At 49.6% G+C, this 16,333-nt stretch overlaps 2 protein-coding genes across 7 annotated transcripts in view; one reads left to right on the forward strand and one right to left on the reverse strand.

Moving 5' to 3' along the window:
• SMYD4 (SET and MYND domain containing 4) overlaps positions 1 to 16,333 on the reverse strand; it is a 52,149-nt gene that overhangs the window by 10,008 nt on the left and 25,808 nt on the right. Inside the window, exon 13 of one of the 2 annotated variants that reach the window (XM_084822562.1) lies at positions 31 to 202. The exons of the other annotated variant lie outside the window; for it this stretch is intronic. Coding sequence (XP_084678688.1) covers positions 115 to 202 — 88 coding nt within the window. The 3' untranslated portion in view covers positions 31 to 114. Of the gene's footprint in view, positions 1 to 30; positions 203 to 16,333 lie in introns of those variants that run through there. 2 annotated transcript variants of the gene reach the window in all.
• SERPINF2 (serpin family F member 2) lies at positions 2,389 to 16,309 on the forward strand. Of its 5 annotated transcripts, none has more exons than XR_014786116.1 (10): positions 2,389 to 2,443; positions 3,280 to 3,386; positions 4,066 to 4,122; positions 6,486 to 6,894; positions 7,897 to 8,040; positions 9,824 to 10,027; positions 10,931 to 11,070; positions 11,556 to 11,760; positions 13,090 to 14,588; positions 14,693 to 16,308. XR_014786116.1 is itself a non-coding variant. In XM_084822580.1 (10 exons), exons 2-9 carry the CDS (start codon positions 3,321 to 3,323, stop codon positions 13,425 to 13,427), a joined length of 1,563 nt encoding a protein of 520 aa, XP_084678706.1. In that variant the 5' UTR covers positions 2,389 to 2,443; positions 3,283 to 3,320; the 3' UTR covers positions 13,428 to 13,437; positions 14,980 to 16,309. The 5 variants fall into 5 exon arrangements, 4 of the variants coding, with proteins under 4 accessions (XP_084678706.1, XP_084678705.1, XP_084678708.1 ...); XM_084822580.1 differs by having other exon boundaries at positions 3,283 to 3,386; positions 13,090 to 13,437; positions 14,980 to 16,309; XM_084822579.1 differs by lacking the exon at positions 14,693 to 16,308 and having other exon boundaries at positions 3,283 to 3,386; positions 13,090 to 14,183.

A 16,333-nucleotide genomic window follows, 5' to 3' on the forward strand; every position in this document is an offset into this window, starting at 1 on the left:
TCATAAGTAATGGAACGAATGGCTGACAAGCAGCTGCATGGCCAGGTGTGGCCTGTTTCCTGGGTACCCCATGACCAATCAAGCAGATAAAAGGCCTGGAGGTGGTTCTGAGTGTTACATTTGCATTTGGTGGCTGTTCACTGAAACTCCCAACATGAGGTCCAAAGAGGTGTCCATGCAAGTGAAGGAGGCCATCGTTAGGCTGAGGAAACAAAATAAACCCATCAGAGAGATAGCAAAAACAGTGGGAGTGGCCAATTCAACAGTCTGGAACATCCTGAAAAAGAAGGAATTAACTGGCAAACTCAGCAACAGCAAAAGGCCTGGACGACCACGGAAGACAACTAAAGTGGATGACTGCAGAATTCTGCTCATGGTGAAGAGGAACCCTTTCACAAAATCTAGCCAGGTCAAGACCGCTCTTGCGGAGGTAGGCATGTCATTGTCAACATCTACAGTCAAGAGACGGCTTTATGAACGTAAATACAGAGGCTTCACAACAAGGTTCAAACCACTGGTAACGCTCAAGAGCAGGCAGGCCAGATTGGCCTTTGCCAGCAAACACCTAAAAAGCCTGCCCAGTTCTGGAATAAGATTCTTTGGACTGATGAAACCAAGATTAACTTGTACCAGAATGATGGGAAGAGAAAAGTATGGAGAAGGACAGGAACAGCTCATGATCCGAAGCATACCACATCGTCTGTCAAACATGGTGGAGGCGGTGTTATGGCATGGGCATGTATGGCTGCCAATGGAACCAGGTCACTGGCGTTTATTGATGACCTGACTGCTGATAAAAGCAGCAGGATGAAGTCTGAAGTGTATAGGGCTATACTTTCTGCTCAGATTCAGCCGAATGCTGCCAAACTGATAGGACGCTGCTTCATATTGCAGATGGATAATGACCCAAAACATACAGCAAAAGCTACCCAAGAGTTTCTCAAGGCAAAGAAGTGGGGTGTTCTTCAATGGCCAAGTCAGTCACCTGATCTCAGCCCAACAGAGCATGCTTTTCACTTCCTGAAGACAAGACTGAAGGCAGAAAGACCCACAAACAAGCAGCAGCTGAAGGCAGCTGCAGTATAGGCCTGGCAAAGCATCTCGAGGGAGGAAACTCAGCGTTTGGTCATGTCCATGGGTTCCAGACTTCAGGCAGTCATTGACTGCAAAGGATTTTCATCCGGGTATTAAAGGCGACCCTTAAGTTTGAAATGATGTTGATTTGTTCCATTACTTATGAGCCACGAACGATGGGGGGGGGGGTGTATGCCACTGGCTGTATTTCCTGAATGGTTAGTGCCCTACTTTTGTCAAACCTCTTGAATTACAGCTGAAAGTCCTGACTTCGCTCCCATCTGGGTGTGTTTCCTTTCAACTTTAATGTGGTGGTGTACAGAGGCCAACTGCCGAAACAGTTATCCTTGTTCCAATATTTCTGATCCTGACTGTACATCCCAATGATAAGAATACAATACAGCTAAACTGTTCCTTGCCCTCATGAGGTGTGGTGGCCGGCTGGATGCAACCAGCAGACAGAGGAGGCTCCTTCTGGTGTTCCTCCAGAGGGCAGGATTGGACCTGAGGGGTGGAAATGGCAGGGAAGCAAATTTTGGCAGAGATCAGGAGGAATGTCCTGACGGCACAAGGCTGCCTCAAGAGGTGTTTATGCAGAGGCTGGGCAGCCCTCTGTCAGGGTGCTGTAGCTGCAAGATGCCTGCACTGAGCAGTGGATTGGTCTAGATGGCCTCTGAGGGCCCTTCCAACTCAGGCAGTGTATAAGCTTGATAAAATCTGCTCTGGTTCTCTGCCCCAGCTGTGGGGCTATGGAATTGCCTTCTCCTGAGATGGACCATGGCTCCATCCAGTGCAGCTGGCTTCAGCTGTGCTATCAAGCCGGGGCCCTTATTTGTTATGGGGAGATGCCCAGGACTGAATCTCCCTGGGATCTGCAATGCAAAGCAGGTGCTGTGCAGCTGAGCCATGGACCCTTCCCTCTCTTCCTCCGGTTGCCCACCTCCCAAATGCCTCTGCTTTGGCCAAGATCTAGTGGGTTGGAGTTGGAGGATTTGATCCAGCTGGGGTGGATCCTGGATGTCCCGCTACCGATGCTCAGCCTTGTGCCGTGCTTCTCCCTGGTGCTGGCCCCCAAAGTGGAAGAGGCTTCCTTCTTGTCTTTTCAGAGAGAGGAAGGAGGCTCTTTCTTAAAAAGCGGTGGAGGCTGTTTGGCTGCTTAGAGTTCCTCCTGCACCAACAGGTCCCAGACAAATGTTTAACTGCATGCAGAAAGTCAATATTTGCCTGCAGAGGGGAAGAATTACACAAATAGGCGTTGCTGCTGGTTCTTGGCAACGCTTGGGGGCCACTTCTGCCCCCCCCACCCGTGGAGCCAGAGTGGGTGGTAGCAGCAGCAGAGGCACAAGGAAGAGCCACTCCAAGGACCAAGGTGAAGGCGGGTGGGGGAGCCAGGGTGTCTGTGGAACGGGACAGGGGGTTGCAGTCATTGTGGGGCCTTGAAGTCATGATGCGAGAGGCATCTGCTGTTCTTTCTCAGGGGGGTGGGTGGAGGAAGAAGGGCCGCCCCACTTCACAGCAGTTTGTGACTAGGGTGTGTGTGAGACAGGTAGGGAGGAGAGGAAGAGGAGGGAGCCCTGCTTTCTTGTGATGCACTGTGAAAGGAAGGGGGCACGCACACACACACACACACACACACACACACACACACACACACACACCCTGCCTGAGCTCATTGGACTGTAGCTAGGTGCAGGTCTTAATAGTGGCTGAACGTTCACAGGGAGCTCATTCCCTCTCGCACATACCGTCCAAGCTTTAAAGCTGAGATCCAGAGAACTGGCCACAAAGCAGCAGCAGACCCTGGAAAAGTTGTGATTGGGGGCAGGGGGATTGAAGGATCTTCCTGACAACAAACAACTTCCCCACGCACAACCTACCTCCAAAATACACAGGACAAAACCTCTAATTTTTGCAACCCTCAATCTGGAAGGTGATGATCACAGGCTGTCTTGCAATGGGGGAAGGAGGGAGTTGGGCTCCTCACATGTCCAAAGGCAGTACAGCTAGATGCTTGTCAAGGGGACCCCCTCAGGGGCGGGGCAAAGGCCACAGGTTGGGGGTGAACTTCATGGAGGGCTCCAACAGCCTAATGGTTGGGGCGGGAAGGCCATTGGTTCGGCCCAAGGCTTTTCCTTCTCCGACCACTGATGTCCCCAGGACCGTGGAGATGGAGGAGTCTCCAACCTTTGTTTTCTTCTCCTCCAGCAGCAGCAGGAGCAGCACCCCACCCTTTTGACCCTTAAAAGATGGCTGCCCTGCCTTGGACTCTGCTGCTTGTCTGCCTGTCTGCTCTGTATGCCACGCATCTTGGGGTAAGTCGCAGACAGGCCTGATCTGCCCTGCCTGGCGAACGCTTTCTCACTGGGGGCCCTTCCCCCAGGTCAGGGTGGGGGTGGGGAGGCAAAGCACAGGGGAGGACATGAATGCCAAGCTGAACTTGATCAGGAGCATTCCTTTCAGCAACTTGACCAGGATGGCTGGCTTCAAGTGGGCAGAGCACCGAAAGCAGATATGGAGAATTATGTTTGTGCTCTTAGAGCAGCAGGCCTGGCTGCTGGAATGGGCTTAATGGGTCCCCAAGGCTGGTCCTGCTCCATGGTTGTGTGTTGGGGCTCCTGGAGTCCCATTCCGAAAGCCCCCCGCCCCCCCCCCGGCAGCGTCTGTTAATTATCTAGTGCATTACAAGTTCTGCAAGTGGGTGGGAAGTGGGTTGTAATGCTAAGTTGGCTTTGCCTCCTGTGTGCGTTTTAATGTGCCACTGCCCCCCCCCCCAAGCAACTCTCTTGTGAGGTCTGCCACTGGGGGGGGGAGGGGTGGTTCTTCTGCTTCCAACATTCAATTTTACACATGTCTTCTATCTGCTCCAAGCCCCCCCCCCCCCGTATATGGATGGGGCTTGGAGTAATCGGAGCAAGATCCTGAACCCGCAAAGAGCCTTTGGCACAGGTGGGTGCTGCCTTAGACAGCTCACTCTGGCTGGTTCTCTCCTAGGCTCTTCTTGTGTGTGCCTTGGATTGGGAAGAAATTACTCAGAGGAACATCCTCCAGGTGAGAGACAAACCTTGTGGATTTTCATTTTAAAGTTGCAAAAAGGGCAAATTTATTTATTTATTTATTTATTTAATTTATTAATCGCCCATCTGACTGGTCACCCAGCCACTCTGGGCGATGTACAACCCACCATAAAACAATTTAAAACAATAAAATTTTACCATAATTTTTTTTTTTTTTAAATACCCTAACCCACCCCAAATGCCTGCCTGAACAACCACGTTTTTAATGCACGACGGAAGCTCATTAAAGAGGGGGCATGATGGAGTTCCCTAGGGAGGGAGTTCCACAGAGTGGGGGCCACCACAGAGAAGGCCCTCTCCCTTGTCCCCACCAGTCTAGCTGTCCTGGCTGATGGGACAGAGAGAAGGCCATCCGAGGCTGATCTTGTTAAGCGGCCTGTCTGGTGTTGCTGGAGGCACTCCTTAAGATAGGCTGGGCCGGAACCATATAGGGTTTTAAAGGTCAAAACCAACACCTTGAATTTGGCCCGGAAAACAACTGGTAACCAGTGCAACTCCTTCAGCACTGGAGTGATGTGATCTCGCCGGCGGCTGCCTTTAATCAGGCGAGCCGCCGCATTCTGTACCAGCTGCAGTTTCCGAACCGTCTTCAAGGGTAACCCCACGTAGAGCGCATTACAGTAGTCTAAACGAGAGGAGACCAGGGCATGTACTACCGATGGGAGCAGATGGTCGGGAAGGAAGGGGCGCAGCCGCCGTATCAGATGGAGTTGATACAGCGCTGTCCGGCTCACAGCTGACACCTGAGCCTCCATGGACAGCTGGGAGTCCAAAATGAGCCCCAGGCTGCGGACCTGGTCTTTCAAGGGTAGCTGTACCCCATTCAACACCAGGTCAACATCCCCCAGCCTCCTCTTGTCTCCCACCAAAAGTACCTCGGTCTTGTCAGGGTTGAGCTTCAGCTTATTCCTCCCCATCCAGCCACTCACCATCTCCAGACATTTGGACAGGGATTCTACGGCCAACCTTGGTGAAAATTTGAATGAGAGGTAGAGCTGCGTGTCATCCGCATATTGATGACACTGCACCCCAAACCTCCTGATGATAGCCCCCAGTGGCTTCACATAGATGTTAAATAGTATCGGGGAGAGGATGGAACCCTGTGGCACCCCACAAGTAAGTGGCCACGGGTCCGAAACCTCCTCTCCCAGTGCTACCCTCTGGTACCTGCCGGAGAGGAAGGACCGGAACCACCGCAATACAGTGTTTCCAATGCCCAACCCCTCCAGGCGGTCCAGGAGGATACCGTGGTCAACGGTATCAAAAGCCGCTGAGAGGTCGAGGAGAACAAGGAAGGAGCATTCACCCCTATCCAGAGCCCTCCTCATATCATCCACCAAGGCGACCAAGGCCGTTTCTGTCCCATGCCCAGGCCTGAAGCCCGACTGAAATGGGTCTAGATAATCAGTTTCTTCCAAGTGTGCCTTCAACTGCACCGCCACCACCCGCTCAATCACCTTGCCCAAAAGTGGCAGATTTGAGACTGGGCGAAAGTTGTTCAGAACTTGAGGATCCAAGGATTCAAATGCTATTTAAAGTTGCATCAATGGAAACGTTACATTCAAGACTGGGAATTGTGGTGATGGTAACTTTGCTAACCCTTGTCGCCCACATATGATGGTCAGCACCAATGCTGTGGGGAAACATAGTCATTCCTGAAAGCCAAATTTAGATTGCTGGGTAGGAAGTTGAAATCCAGGACCTCCAAGGAAGCGTTCTCTAAAATACTGTTAGAGAAAAGAAGGCTTCCTTCAGAAAATGGAAGTCTTGCCCAAAGAAGGAGAACAAAAAGCAACACAAACTTGAACAAAAGAAATGCAAGCTAAAAAATTGTGCTTTTTTCTTCTGCTGATATTTTTTGGAAAACAGGATGCTAGACTAGAGAGGCCTTTGGCCTCATCCAGCAGGGTTGTTCTTATATTATTGAGCTCTCATATACCAGGACTGTTTGACCCTCAAGTCCAATATGGTTAACCCTTACTTGCAGGGGCTCTCAGGCAGGGAACAGGCTTTCCCCTCACGTGCTACCAGATTCTTTTTTAACTGGAGATTGGACCTGGGGCCTCCTGCACATGCATTGTGTGTTCCAATAGGAAAGCTGCCTTTTCCAACCATTGGTCCATCTAGCCCAGTTTGACCTACTCTGACCAGCAATGGCTCTCTGGGATCCAGATGATAAGCAGAGATCTTGCCAACCTGCCACACAAGGTGCTTTAACTAGAGATTGAAGCAGGGACCTTTGGCATGCAAAGCAGGAGCTTAACCATTCAGCATTTCCCAAGGGTCTGCTTCTTTACTCCTTTCTTCTTCTAGCTCTACCTGTCCGTATCTTTGCAGGATGGATCCATAGGAGATGCTCTGCAGCTGGATCTTGCTCTGCCCAAGGCAACCACCGCTGTGCCAGGCTCAGTAGCTGAGACCCAGGAGGCCCGCCTGGGTCCCACCATGCTGTCTTCTAGCCTCCCCAATGAAGTGCCACAGCCAGAGGGCGAGGGTTCAGCTGGGGCAGAGGGAGGCCCTGGCGAGCAGGTGTTGGAAGACCTCCAAAACTCTCCTGAGGCAGCAGAGGAGGGCCACAGACAAGGCTGCAATGAGGACATCCCTCCCAAGAACATGTCCGAGATAGCTCATGCCATGATGATGTTTGCTGCAGACCTCCTGCACGAGGTGGAGCTGGAGAACAGCAAAGACAACCTCTTCTTCTCTCCCCTCAGTGTCAGCCTGGCACTTGCCCACTTGGCTCTAGGTCAGTGACCCAAATCTTCTTAGGGGTCAGGAGGGCATCTTTCCGCCCACAAAATCAAAAGTGAAGACACAGCACTTTGTGGTTACAGCCCCCACAAGCTTTGCTTTGAGAGTGTATGTGGGGGTCCCTTGTGTGCTTCTGAGTAGGGCAGCCCTTGAGCTAGTGATTCACACAGAGATTCATCAGGCAGCTTCCTCTGAGGGCAGGCAATTCGGTTGTCTCTCTGAGCAGTCTGTTCACAACCAATGCAGAGATGGCTGTGGAAATGCCTGTTCCCAGCAAAGGCCAGCTGAAAGGAGGCAAGGCCAATGTCCAGAATGATACAGAGATGCAATGGGCAACCTCCCAGCCAGTAGATGCTCTGAGCAACCAGGGCCTTTAATGAACCCTCTCTGCACAGCACACGAACACTCTTGCGGTGGCACTCAAGAAATTCTGTAACTGGGATGGGCATGTCCAAAGAATGCCAGCCCCCCTTTCTTTGGAGGTATAACTGAGGCTGCTCCCTCCTTTGGGCTTATGCAGTGGGGGAAGAGGCTGCTCCCTCCAACACGCTGGGCCCCCTCCTGTTTGAATGCTGGGCCTGTTGCAGGGCCTCTCCTGCTGCGGACTGATGTGAGCAGCAGAGTTGGCTCTATATCTGGGGCAAACGGGGCAGTGACCCCCTGCTGGTCCCCCATCCACTTGTGGGAGAGAGATCCCCCCACAGCCAGGTACATTAGCTCCACTGCTTCCACATGCCACATGTGGTCTTCTCCTGTATGCCTTCGGCAATCTCAGTAGAATACTGAACATCTGCCCCACCAGTCACAATGGGCAGCAGCCCTGGCTTGTGAGCAGAGCTTTGGAAGCAGCAGCCCAGATACGAGTGGGAGAACATCCCCGCTCTCAGCCTCTCCTTCATGAGCCTGTGGGGGGCTTGGGGCTGCTATGTCCACAAGCACAAGCTCCTGCCTCTCCCAGAGGGGAGTGTTGACTGCCCCACCCACCCGTCTCTTCCAGGAGCAGCTAACCAGACAGAGAAGCACCTGCTGGAGGCGCTGCGGGTGGAGTCAGTGCCCTGCGTCCACCAGGCCCTGCGAGCCATGTCCCAGCACCTGAGCAAGACTGAGCTCAGCATAGCTGCCCGTATTTACCTGGAAAAAGGTGAGAGGGCTGAGCAGGGGGAATTAAATCAACTTGCCCTTGGGCACAAGGAGTCATGGGCCGGAATGTGTGAATGCATCTCTGTCTTTTACAATTAGTAGCCACAGTGGGGGGGGGGGGAGATCTGGATTGAGACTATGGAAAGGAGGGAATTTAAGCCTTTCCCCACATAATTTCCCTATGAAGACTGGCACCTCAGATGCTATCTGCATCAGCAGGACAAGCACAATATGGGCATGGTGAATGTCAGAGCTTGGGGTGGGATCAACCTCCCCCACTCTGATCCCGATCTGGATTGAGAGCCCCCGGGAGTGCCACTGGCAACAAGATCTGAGAGAGCCGGAGATGCATTCACACGTCTCCAACCTCTCAACGTCTCTTTGAGCCTCTCTTGCTGCTGAACAGCCCGATTGTTGGCTGGCCACTTTGTAGCGCAAGGGGGCACGGTGGCCAGTGAGGGCTTTACGGCTGCAGCACTGCAAACCCAGCTGAAGCGAGAACCAATTTTAGGGTTCTTCCAGGCAAGTCTTCTCACTGGCAGCGCCGTGGTGCATCTGGAAGCACCCCAAGCCTCTTGCGCGGAGATGCCCTGCTCAACCATGCCCTTCATACTTGTTGGCTACTCCTTACACGAAAGCTGGGAACAAGCAACAGCTCTCAAGAGAACCGAACATGGTTTGAGAGGAGCTTTGCCTCCCATAGTGTGCGCGCACATTTATTTTACCTCACAGTTGCCTCTGGCAAAACAGGTTTTGCAGGGTTTTGAAGCAATAATCTGTTGAATCAGAGGTAAAAGTGGGATATGGTCCACATGCCCAAGCTCCAATCCCATTTCAAGCCAATTTTCTGGAAAATAAATCTCTCTTGTGCTTCTAGTCTAAAATCTCTAGCCCTTAAAGCCACCACACTGAATTTGGCTAGTCATGATCTGAATCCTAGTGCCTCTCAGGTTTGAAAATGTAGCTCTAGAATTGTTTTAGAAAAGATATTCCAGAAAAAGAGCCATTTTCATTCAGAGCTTTCCTTCTGGATGTTGCTCCTCTTTGGGGTCACAGAGAACAAATTCCTCCATTGTTAATAAATGAGCTTCATGGAACGAGATGAACATCTCACTAAATGTATCCCAGTGAGGGACTGAGAGGAAGGAGGGAGAGAGAAATAGTATAGAGATGAACTATTTAAAGAGAAAATGAAGATTAAGAGGTATCTTAACCACCAGGATCTCAAATGATTTAAATCATTTAAATTAGATAATGTGATGCAGCCTGGCCCCCAGAAATGTAGGTCTTGGAAGACGATGTCCTGTTTCCCCTGAAAAAGTCATTTTATTGTTGCTACCCTGAGAATATATATATATTATGAAAGGTGGCATGTAAATATCCTAAAATAAGTAAAAGGAAACAGGCCCACAAAAGAGGAAGGGACAAAGTTGACAGGTGGCTGCTACAGAGAAGCCTTTCCCAATCTGGTGCCCTCCAGACGTTTTGGACTACAACACCCAGCATTCTTGGCCATTGGCCATGCCCCGTTTAATTTTTTTCTCCTAATGTTTAGCCAGATCTCCTTCCCTGCAACTGCCATAAGAACCTTTGTACCAGGCGTGGGAACTGGAGGCCTGGGGTGCTCCTGCATCTCCTCCTGAAACTGGGCTGGGGGGATTCCTACCAGCAATCTGGGAGCCGATTCACCCCCACTGATCTCACTTGGGTGGGGTGGGGCTCAGTCCTGCCACATCCCACCTCTCTTCCTGAAACTCTTGACTCTCCCGCTGAGCCGTTCCCAGGGTTCCTAGTTAAAAAGAAATTCCTGGAAGACTCGGAGAGGTTCTATGGCGCCAAGCCAGCCACCCTGTCCGGAAACCACGAGGCAGACCTTGCAGCCATCAACAACTGGGTGAAAGAAGCAACCAATGGACAGATCCCCACCATGCTGTCCGACCTGCCAGCCAGCGTTGTGATGATTCTGCTCAATGCAGTACATTTTCGAGGTGAGCTCCACTGCCCTTTCCCACCACCCCCACAGAAGCTGCACGCTGGCCATGGTGGTTTGGGACTGTTCGGGAGAGCTCAGGGTGGCTCTGTGCTTCCTCTGCAAAGGTCCTGAGAGACATGGAGCTAAAATGCGGTAGGAGTCTAATAAATGTGAATTAACTTCGGCCCCCAAATCAATTACACCAGGAAACTTCTAATTGACCCAGGTGCTCCCAATTAATCAGGAAGCAAATAAAAATGTGCATTACTTTTAAATAATGTTGTTGTTAAAACAGCAGAAGCTAACAGCCACCTTAAGGAGGCATTCCCTGTGAGGATGCCTCTTCTAAGACTATGCCCACAATGACAGGTGTGTATCATTTAAAAACAAAGTATGCTTCTTGCTGACTATCAGAGCAATACAACAATGGAACCAATTACCTAGGGAGATAGTGGGCTCTCCCACACTGGTGGCGTTCAAGACGAGGCTGGACAGCCATCTGTCAGGGATGCTTTGACTTGGATTCCTGCATTGAGCAGGGGGTTGGACTCGATGGCCTTGTAGGCCCCTTCCAACCCTACTATTCTATGATTCTATGCTTCAGAAATATTTTTACCCACATGCAAATTTAATTACCCAATTGATTAAAAGTTCTATAATTAATCAAGTGAAAATTATTGGGTTGAAGTCCTAGGAGTAACTACGTGGACGAAGTCTCAGTACGTCTTGTTTTAACCTGTCCTTATAACTTACTGTCGCTGTAACATAATGGATGGCTGTTTGACTTCCAATTGAAACTTAAAACCCGTGAATACTTGGCTGAAAATGCTGGATGCTGAAGAGACAACCTCCCAAAGTCTGTCCTCTGAGTGACGGCTCCTATCTCTCTCTGATGGATTTTTCCTTTGTTTTGGAGCAGGGTTTTGGGAAACCAAATTTGACCCTCTACTGACTGAGCCTAGAATGTTCCACTTGGATGATGAGTTCACAGTCTCCGTGGAGATGATGAAGGCACAGATGTACCTTAGCTGGTTTTCAATGGAGTCCTTGGATATTCAGGTAAGCACTCACGGTGGGGGTGGAAAATACAGGGCTGTTGTCTTGAGCCTACAATGTTGGTTCTAAGGAGAATGTCAGCACCTGGGAAAACTTTCACTATATTGTCCTCCCAGGATGAGATGGGACCCATGGAAATTGAAAGAAGCAAGGCATTCAAGGGTCCACCCTGCTCCACTCGTGCCATCATCCTGATTGTTCCCTTTGGTGCCCAAATAATTGGGAGGGGGCATAGCTCAGTGGTAGAGCCCCTGCTTTGCATACAGAAGGTCCCTGGTTCAATCCCCAGCATCTCCAGGTAGGGCTGGAAAAATTCCTGCCTGAAATCCTGGAGAGCTGTTGCTGCCAGTCAGTGTCGACACTACTGGGCTAGATGGACCAAGAGTCTGACTTGCTATAAGGCAGCTTTCTGCATTCCTCATCCAGGATTCCCACTCCTGCTGCTCTGCGTTGCCCATCTTTTTTTATCTTTGCTGTGGCTCTTCCAGGTTGCTAGGTTCCCCTTTAAGGGCAACACAAGTCTTGTGGTCCTTGTTCCAAACCACTTTGAGAGGAACTTCTCTCGGCTGCTGTCTGAGTTCTACCAGGCCAACCGCGAAATCCATTTCCCCAAGGAGCGGCCCACCACCGTGGTGATGCCAAAGCTGCACTTGCAATACCACCTGAACCTCAACCAAGCTCTCAGCCGATTAGGTGAGAGGGGGGTTAGCCCAGGGTGGGGGTGGCCACTTCTGCTAAACAGATTTCTGAGAATATTCAAAGCAGTCCCACAGAGGGTCTTCTGAACACCAGCAGCAAAGTGTAAAAATGCTGCAGCACATAAAACCAAAGTAAAGGTAGCAGCAAAGTAGAACAGCGCTAAAAAGTTTAAAAGCACTAAAAATAGTGCTTAAAATGCCTGGGAGAATAAAAAGGTCTTCACCTGGTGCCAAAGAGATCATAATGTAAGCACCTTGTGAGCCTCACTGGAGAGGGCTCTCCACAGATGGGGGCCACCACTGAAAAGGCCCTCTCTCTTGTAGGATATGTTACACACATGTTCACTTTCTGCTCTGGAAATGAGAAGAATGTGATTAATATTTGCAATGGTGCAGCAAAGACAAAGAACTTGAAGAACCTGACCAGACTTTCCACTTCCTCTTCTTGCAATCATTTGCCTGTTTTTTGAGTTGGGGGATCAGGTGTATATCATCTTCATTCTTTATGAGAAAGAGCACCTAATATATGTTAGGCACTATACAAAAATTAAAAAAAATAGGGGGAAGGGGCACAGCTCAGTGGTAAGGCACCTGCTTTGCATGCGGAAGGTCCCAGGGTCAATCCACAGCAATTCCAGTTACAAGGATGTTAGCAGTTGATGGGGAAAGACCCTTCCCTGCCTGAGATCCTGGAGAGATTATGCCCATCACAGTAGACAGGACAGAGTCTTGACTAGGTGTAAGACCACTTGGTATGTTACTAAGACTCAAGCCCCTGCCTGCTGTTCATGACCCACAAGGAGGGGGCTTGGAGGGGAAGGGGAAGTAAATTGCGGCCTTCAAACCTCAGACATGGGACAAATTTTTCAAAGTGGGTCCAGATTTTGTCTAGTTTTTTTCAGCAGAGGAGGACCAGAAAGAGCTTCCAGATATAGCATGTTGGGCTGAGTGTGTCCCATGTTTTTCCCTTCTTCCTTCTTCCATGTTGACTCTTCCTTGCTTTTTCCCCTAACACTTCTGCCAGAACAACTTCAGTCTATGTTCTGCTGGATCACTTCAGAAGTCCAGATTCTGTTGGAATCCTCAGTCTTAGAAGTAGCAGAAATTTAAGTCCTCTTAGCAAATACATGCACGCTTTAGTTGGGGTTTAAAAAATTGCAGTTGCAGGATTTGGTGTAGGGAATTGACCTCCCTCCACCCAAATAGGCACAGCCCTGAGAATGGCCTTGTGCGAACCATGCTCTTGTTTTCTGCATCTGTGATGTGTCTCCCCTGTGTTCCTGAAGTTGCTATCTTGATCGCACTTTCACTCCTTTCTCTGTAGGTCTTGGTGAGTTGTTTTCTTCCCCAAATCTCCGTCCCATTGCAGAGGGACCTCTCTTGGTCTCCAGCATCCAGCACCGAGCTGCCCTAGAGCTTGCAGAGGCCGGGGTAGAGGCGTCGGCTGCGACCAGTGTAGCCATGACTCGTTCACGCTCTGATTTTGATATTAACCAGCCCTTCGCCTTCGTTATTGAGGACAGCACAGGCATCCCCGTCTTCCTTGGTAGCATCCGAAACCCCAACCCCAGCGCTCCCAAGCAGAGGAAAACAAAGGACTGTGTTCAAATAAATGACAGAGAGTCATTTCTGGCATGTGTAAAAGACCCTGAGAAGCACTGAATAGTCACTGGTATGCATTAAAGCCAGGGCAACTGTGTAATAGTAAACCCGAGTTTTTCAGGGACTGTCCCCAAGCAGCTGCACATGCACACACAAATTTGACCTTCTGATTGGCCATTGTTGGAATAGGTGGCGATTCTGCAACCAATCCTAAAAGCTTCAAAATATAGCCATATGAATATATCTGCATCGAAAAGGCTATTGAAATGCTTTGAGATGGGTGGGGGTCCTGCACGCTGACCTGGTGCAAGACTCTGCCTCACTTGGAATAAAAGTAAATAAAAGGCTTGTTCCCCGGTTGTATCCTCTGCATAAACATTAGCTACAGCTTCTGCATAGCAACAGGAATTGCACTGAGATGCCTGGGGCAGGCTGAACCATGATCTGCATGAAAGGGCAGGCGCCACACTGTCAGTCACAGGTTCATACAGGGACCCCCACACCCCAAAGTTCCTGGGGAAGCTTACAACCCCACCTTCACTCCCCCCCTCCATTTTGGTACTACTTAGGATATATTATCTCAGACATTCTCACAACAATACTGCAAGTATTACAGCTTTGAAATAAACCCATCCCTGAAGCATGCCCTTCCAAATGGACATAGAGATGCATGTGGAGAGTTTGAGACCCTGCACAATTACACAGCTGCAGTCAAAAAGTAAGGCTCAGTGCTGGGCATTATTAGGAAAAGAACTGAAAATAAACCTGCCGCTATTGTCATGCCTTTGCATAAATCTGTGGTGTGGCTGCATTGAGAATACAGTGTGTACTGTTCTGGCTGTGCACCTCAAAACAGATTCTGTAGAGCTGGGAGAGGTGCAGAAAATGATTGAGGGGGCTGGAGCAGCTCCCCTTCCAGGAAAGGGTAGAGCGTTTGGGACTTCTTAGTTTAGGGGGAAAAGACAAGGATAAGAGGCTTGTAAAATCATACACAGTGTGGACAGAACAGCCTTTTCCAGCCTGGCCACCAGTTCTGTTGGATGTGGGAGTTGTAGTCCAACACCTCTAGAAGGTGCCACATATGGGATACAGGGATGGGTTTTCTCCCTCGTGATGCTAGAACTTGGAAATGGGGGAGGAGGGAGGAGGCACTGAATGAATCTGATTGGTGGGAGATTCAGGACAGATAGAAGAGGGAGGTGACTTCATGCACAATTAAGGGTGCAATCTTATGCATGTTTCGACTGGAAAAAGTTCTACAACTCCCATGGCTGGCTGTCAAATGCAGGGAGTTGTGGAACTTTTTCCTCTGGAAACATGCATAGGATTGCACCCTAAAGTCTTAGCAATATTATTCATGATGGCTAAAAAGAACGACTCTCTCCAGAGGCAATCTCTCTCTGAACAGCAGTTCAGGTCCTTTGGCCTAATTCAGCAGGGGCTCTTCTTGCCCCCAGCTGGTCAAAGGAGATATCTGAAATTGAGTATACAGTGTTGCTATGACAAAGGAGCAGAATGTTTTTGCCTGAGACATCTAGTAAAACCTGTCAAAATGCCACATGGCAACCTGTACAAGCAGCTAAGTGACAGATGAGACGGGGTTTATTTCCAGGTCAGTCTGATGACGGAGCTATCTGCAAGAAGAACAGAAGAGATCTGCAAAGCGCTGAAGATCTTGAGCCAATGACTGGCGAGAACAACAGAGAATGTAGTTGTAACTACATTGCATACAAACTGTGACAGCATGAAGGGCTTGCTGGCCTTCAGACAAGGTGGGGGGCTGTGTTGTTTGTGCTCTGCATACTCTTGAGGTGTTTTGGGGGAGGGACTCTGGGTGGGCTGGAGTCATAGTTTGAGGCAGCCCTCCTTTTGCTTACCACTGTGGGATACCTTGTCTTTGCATCCCGTTTTGTGGAAGTGAAATTGAGGTTCTGGGTAGGTGTTTGCATAACATCTTCCAACTTCATCAAAGGCACAAACAAGCATAGGATGGAGGAAACCTGGCTTGGGAGCAGTCCATGTGGAAAAGGCCTAGGTATCTTAGTGGTTTTCAAGCTGAATATGAACCAGGAGTGTGATGTGGCTGCAAAAAAAGCTAATGCAATTTTTGGCTGCATTAAGAAAGCATAACGTCCAGGTCACAGGAAGTAATAGTTCTGCTATATTCTACACTGGTCAGACCGCAGCTGGAGTACTGTATTGGGTTCTGGGACATTGACAAACTGGCATGTATCCAGAGAACAGCAGCCAGGATGGTGAGGGGTGTGGAAACCAAGTTCAATAAGGAACTGCTGAAAGAGCCAGGTATGTTTACCTTTAGAAGACAAGATAAAGGGGAAATTATAGCGCTCTTCAAATATCAGAAGATGGTTGCAGACTTGTTCTCTTTTGTTCCAAAGGGCAGGACTAGAAATAATGGGTGGAACTTGCAGGGGAGCAGATTTTGATTAAACACTAGGAGGAAGTTACTAACAGTGAGGGCGGCTTGGCAGTGAAGCAGGCTGCCTTGGGAGGTGGTGGGTTCTCCTTCGCTGGAGGTATTTAAGCAGAGGCTGGTTGGTCACCTGTAAGGGGTGCTGCAGCTGCACCCTGCACTGCAGAGCTTGTACTGAGCAGAGGGTTGGACTAGATGACCTCCAAAGTCCCTCCCAGCTCTTATACTATGCTTAGGTTTACACTATAAAACAATTTGAGGCAAGAGCAAAGAACTGATCAGATCCCTGAAGCCCTCTGTTCACTGGAACACCTACTGAAATTTGCTTTGACTTCCTCAGGTTTTGTCCATATTCTTCCCAAGCCAGCTTTTGTAATGTTAAGGACTAGAAACTTTGCCAATGTCATTAAAAAAAAAGCATCTAGCAGTTTAGCTTCTAGATGGCCATTTGTTGAAGATGAGTTGAAGCTTACAAAGTCATAAAGAACCAGTTGGTTGATTTCTTATATTTGGTTGTATGTTTTGTTTACAT

This window comes from Heloderma suspectum, chromosome 16 (assembly GCF_057233095.1).
Source record: "Heloderma suspectum isolate Gila_16-S chromosome 16, 16-S_ref, whole genome shotgun sequence".
Taxonomy (NCBI): Eukaryota; Metazoa; Chordata; class Lepidosauria; order Squamata; family Helodermatidae; genus Heloderma; species Heloderma suspectum.

Excerpts from the sequence above, each read along its gene's own strand:
- SERPINF2 (XM_084822580.1), top strand. The coding sequence starts at position 3,321 with ATGGCTGCCCTGCCTTGGACTCTGCTGCTTGTCTGCCTGTCTGCTCTG. Across the intron at positions 4,123-6,485 it reads CTCAGAGGAACATCCTCCAG|GATGGATCCATAGGAGATGC; the intron begins GTGAGAGACAAA and ends GTATCTTTGCAG. Across the intron at positions 8,041-9,823 it reads CCGTATTTACCTGGAAAAAG|GGTTCCTAGTTAAAAAGAAA; the intron begins GTGAGAGGGCTG and ends AGCCGTTCCCAG.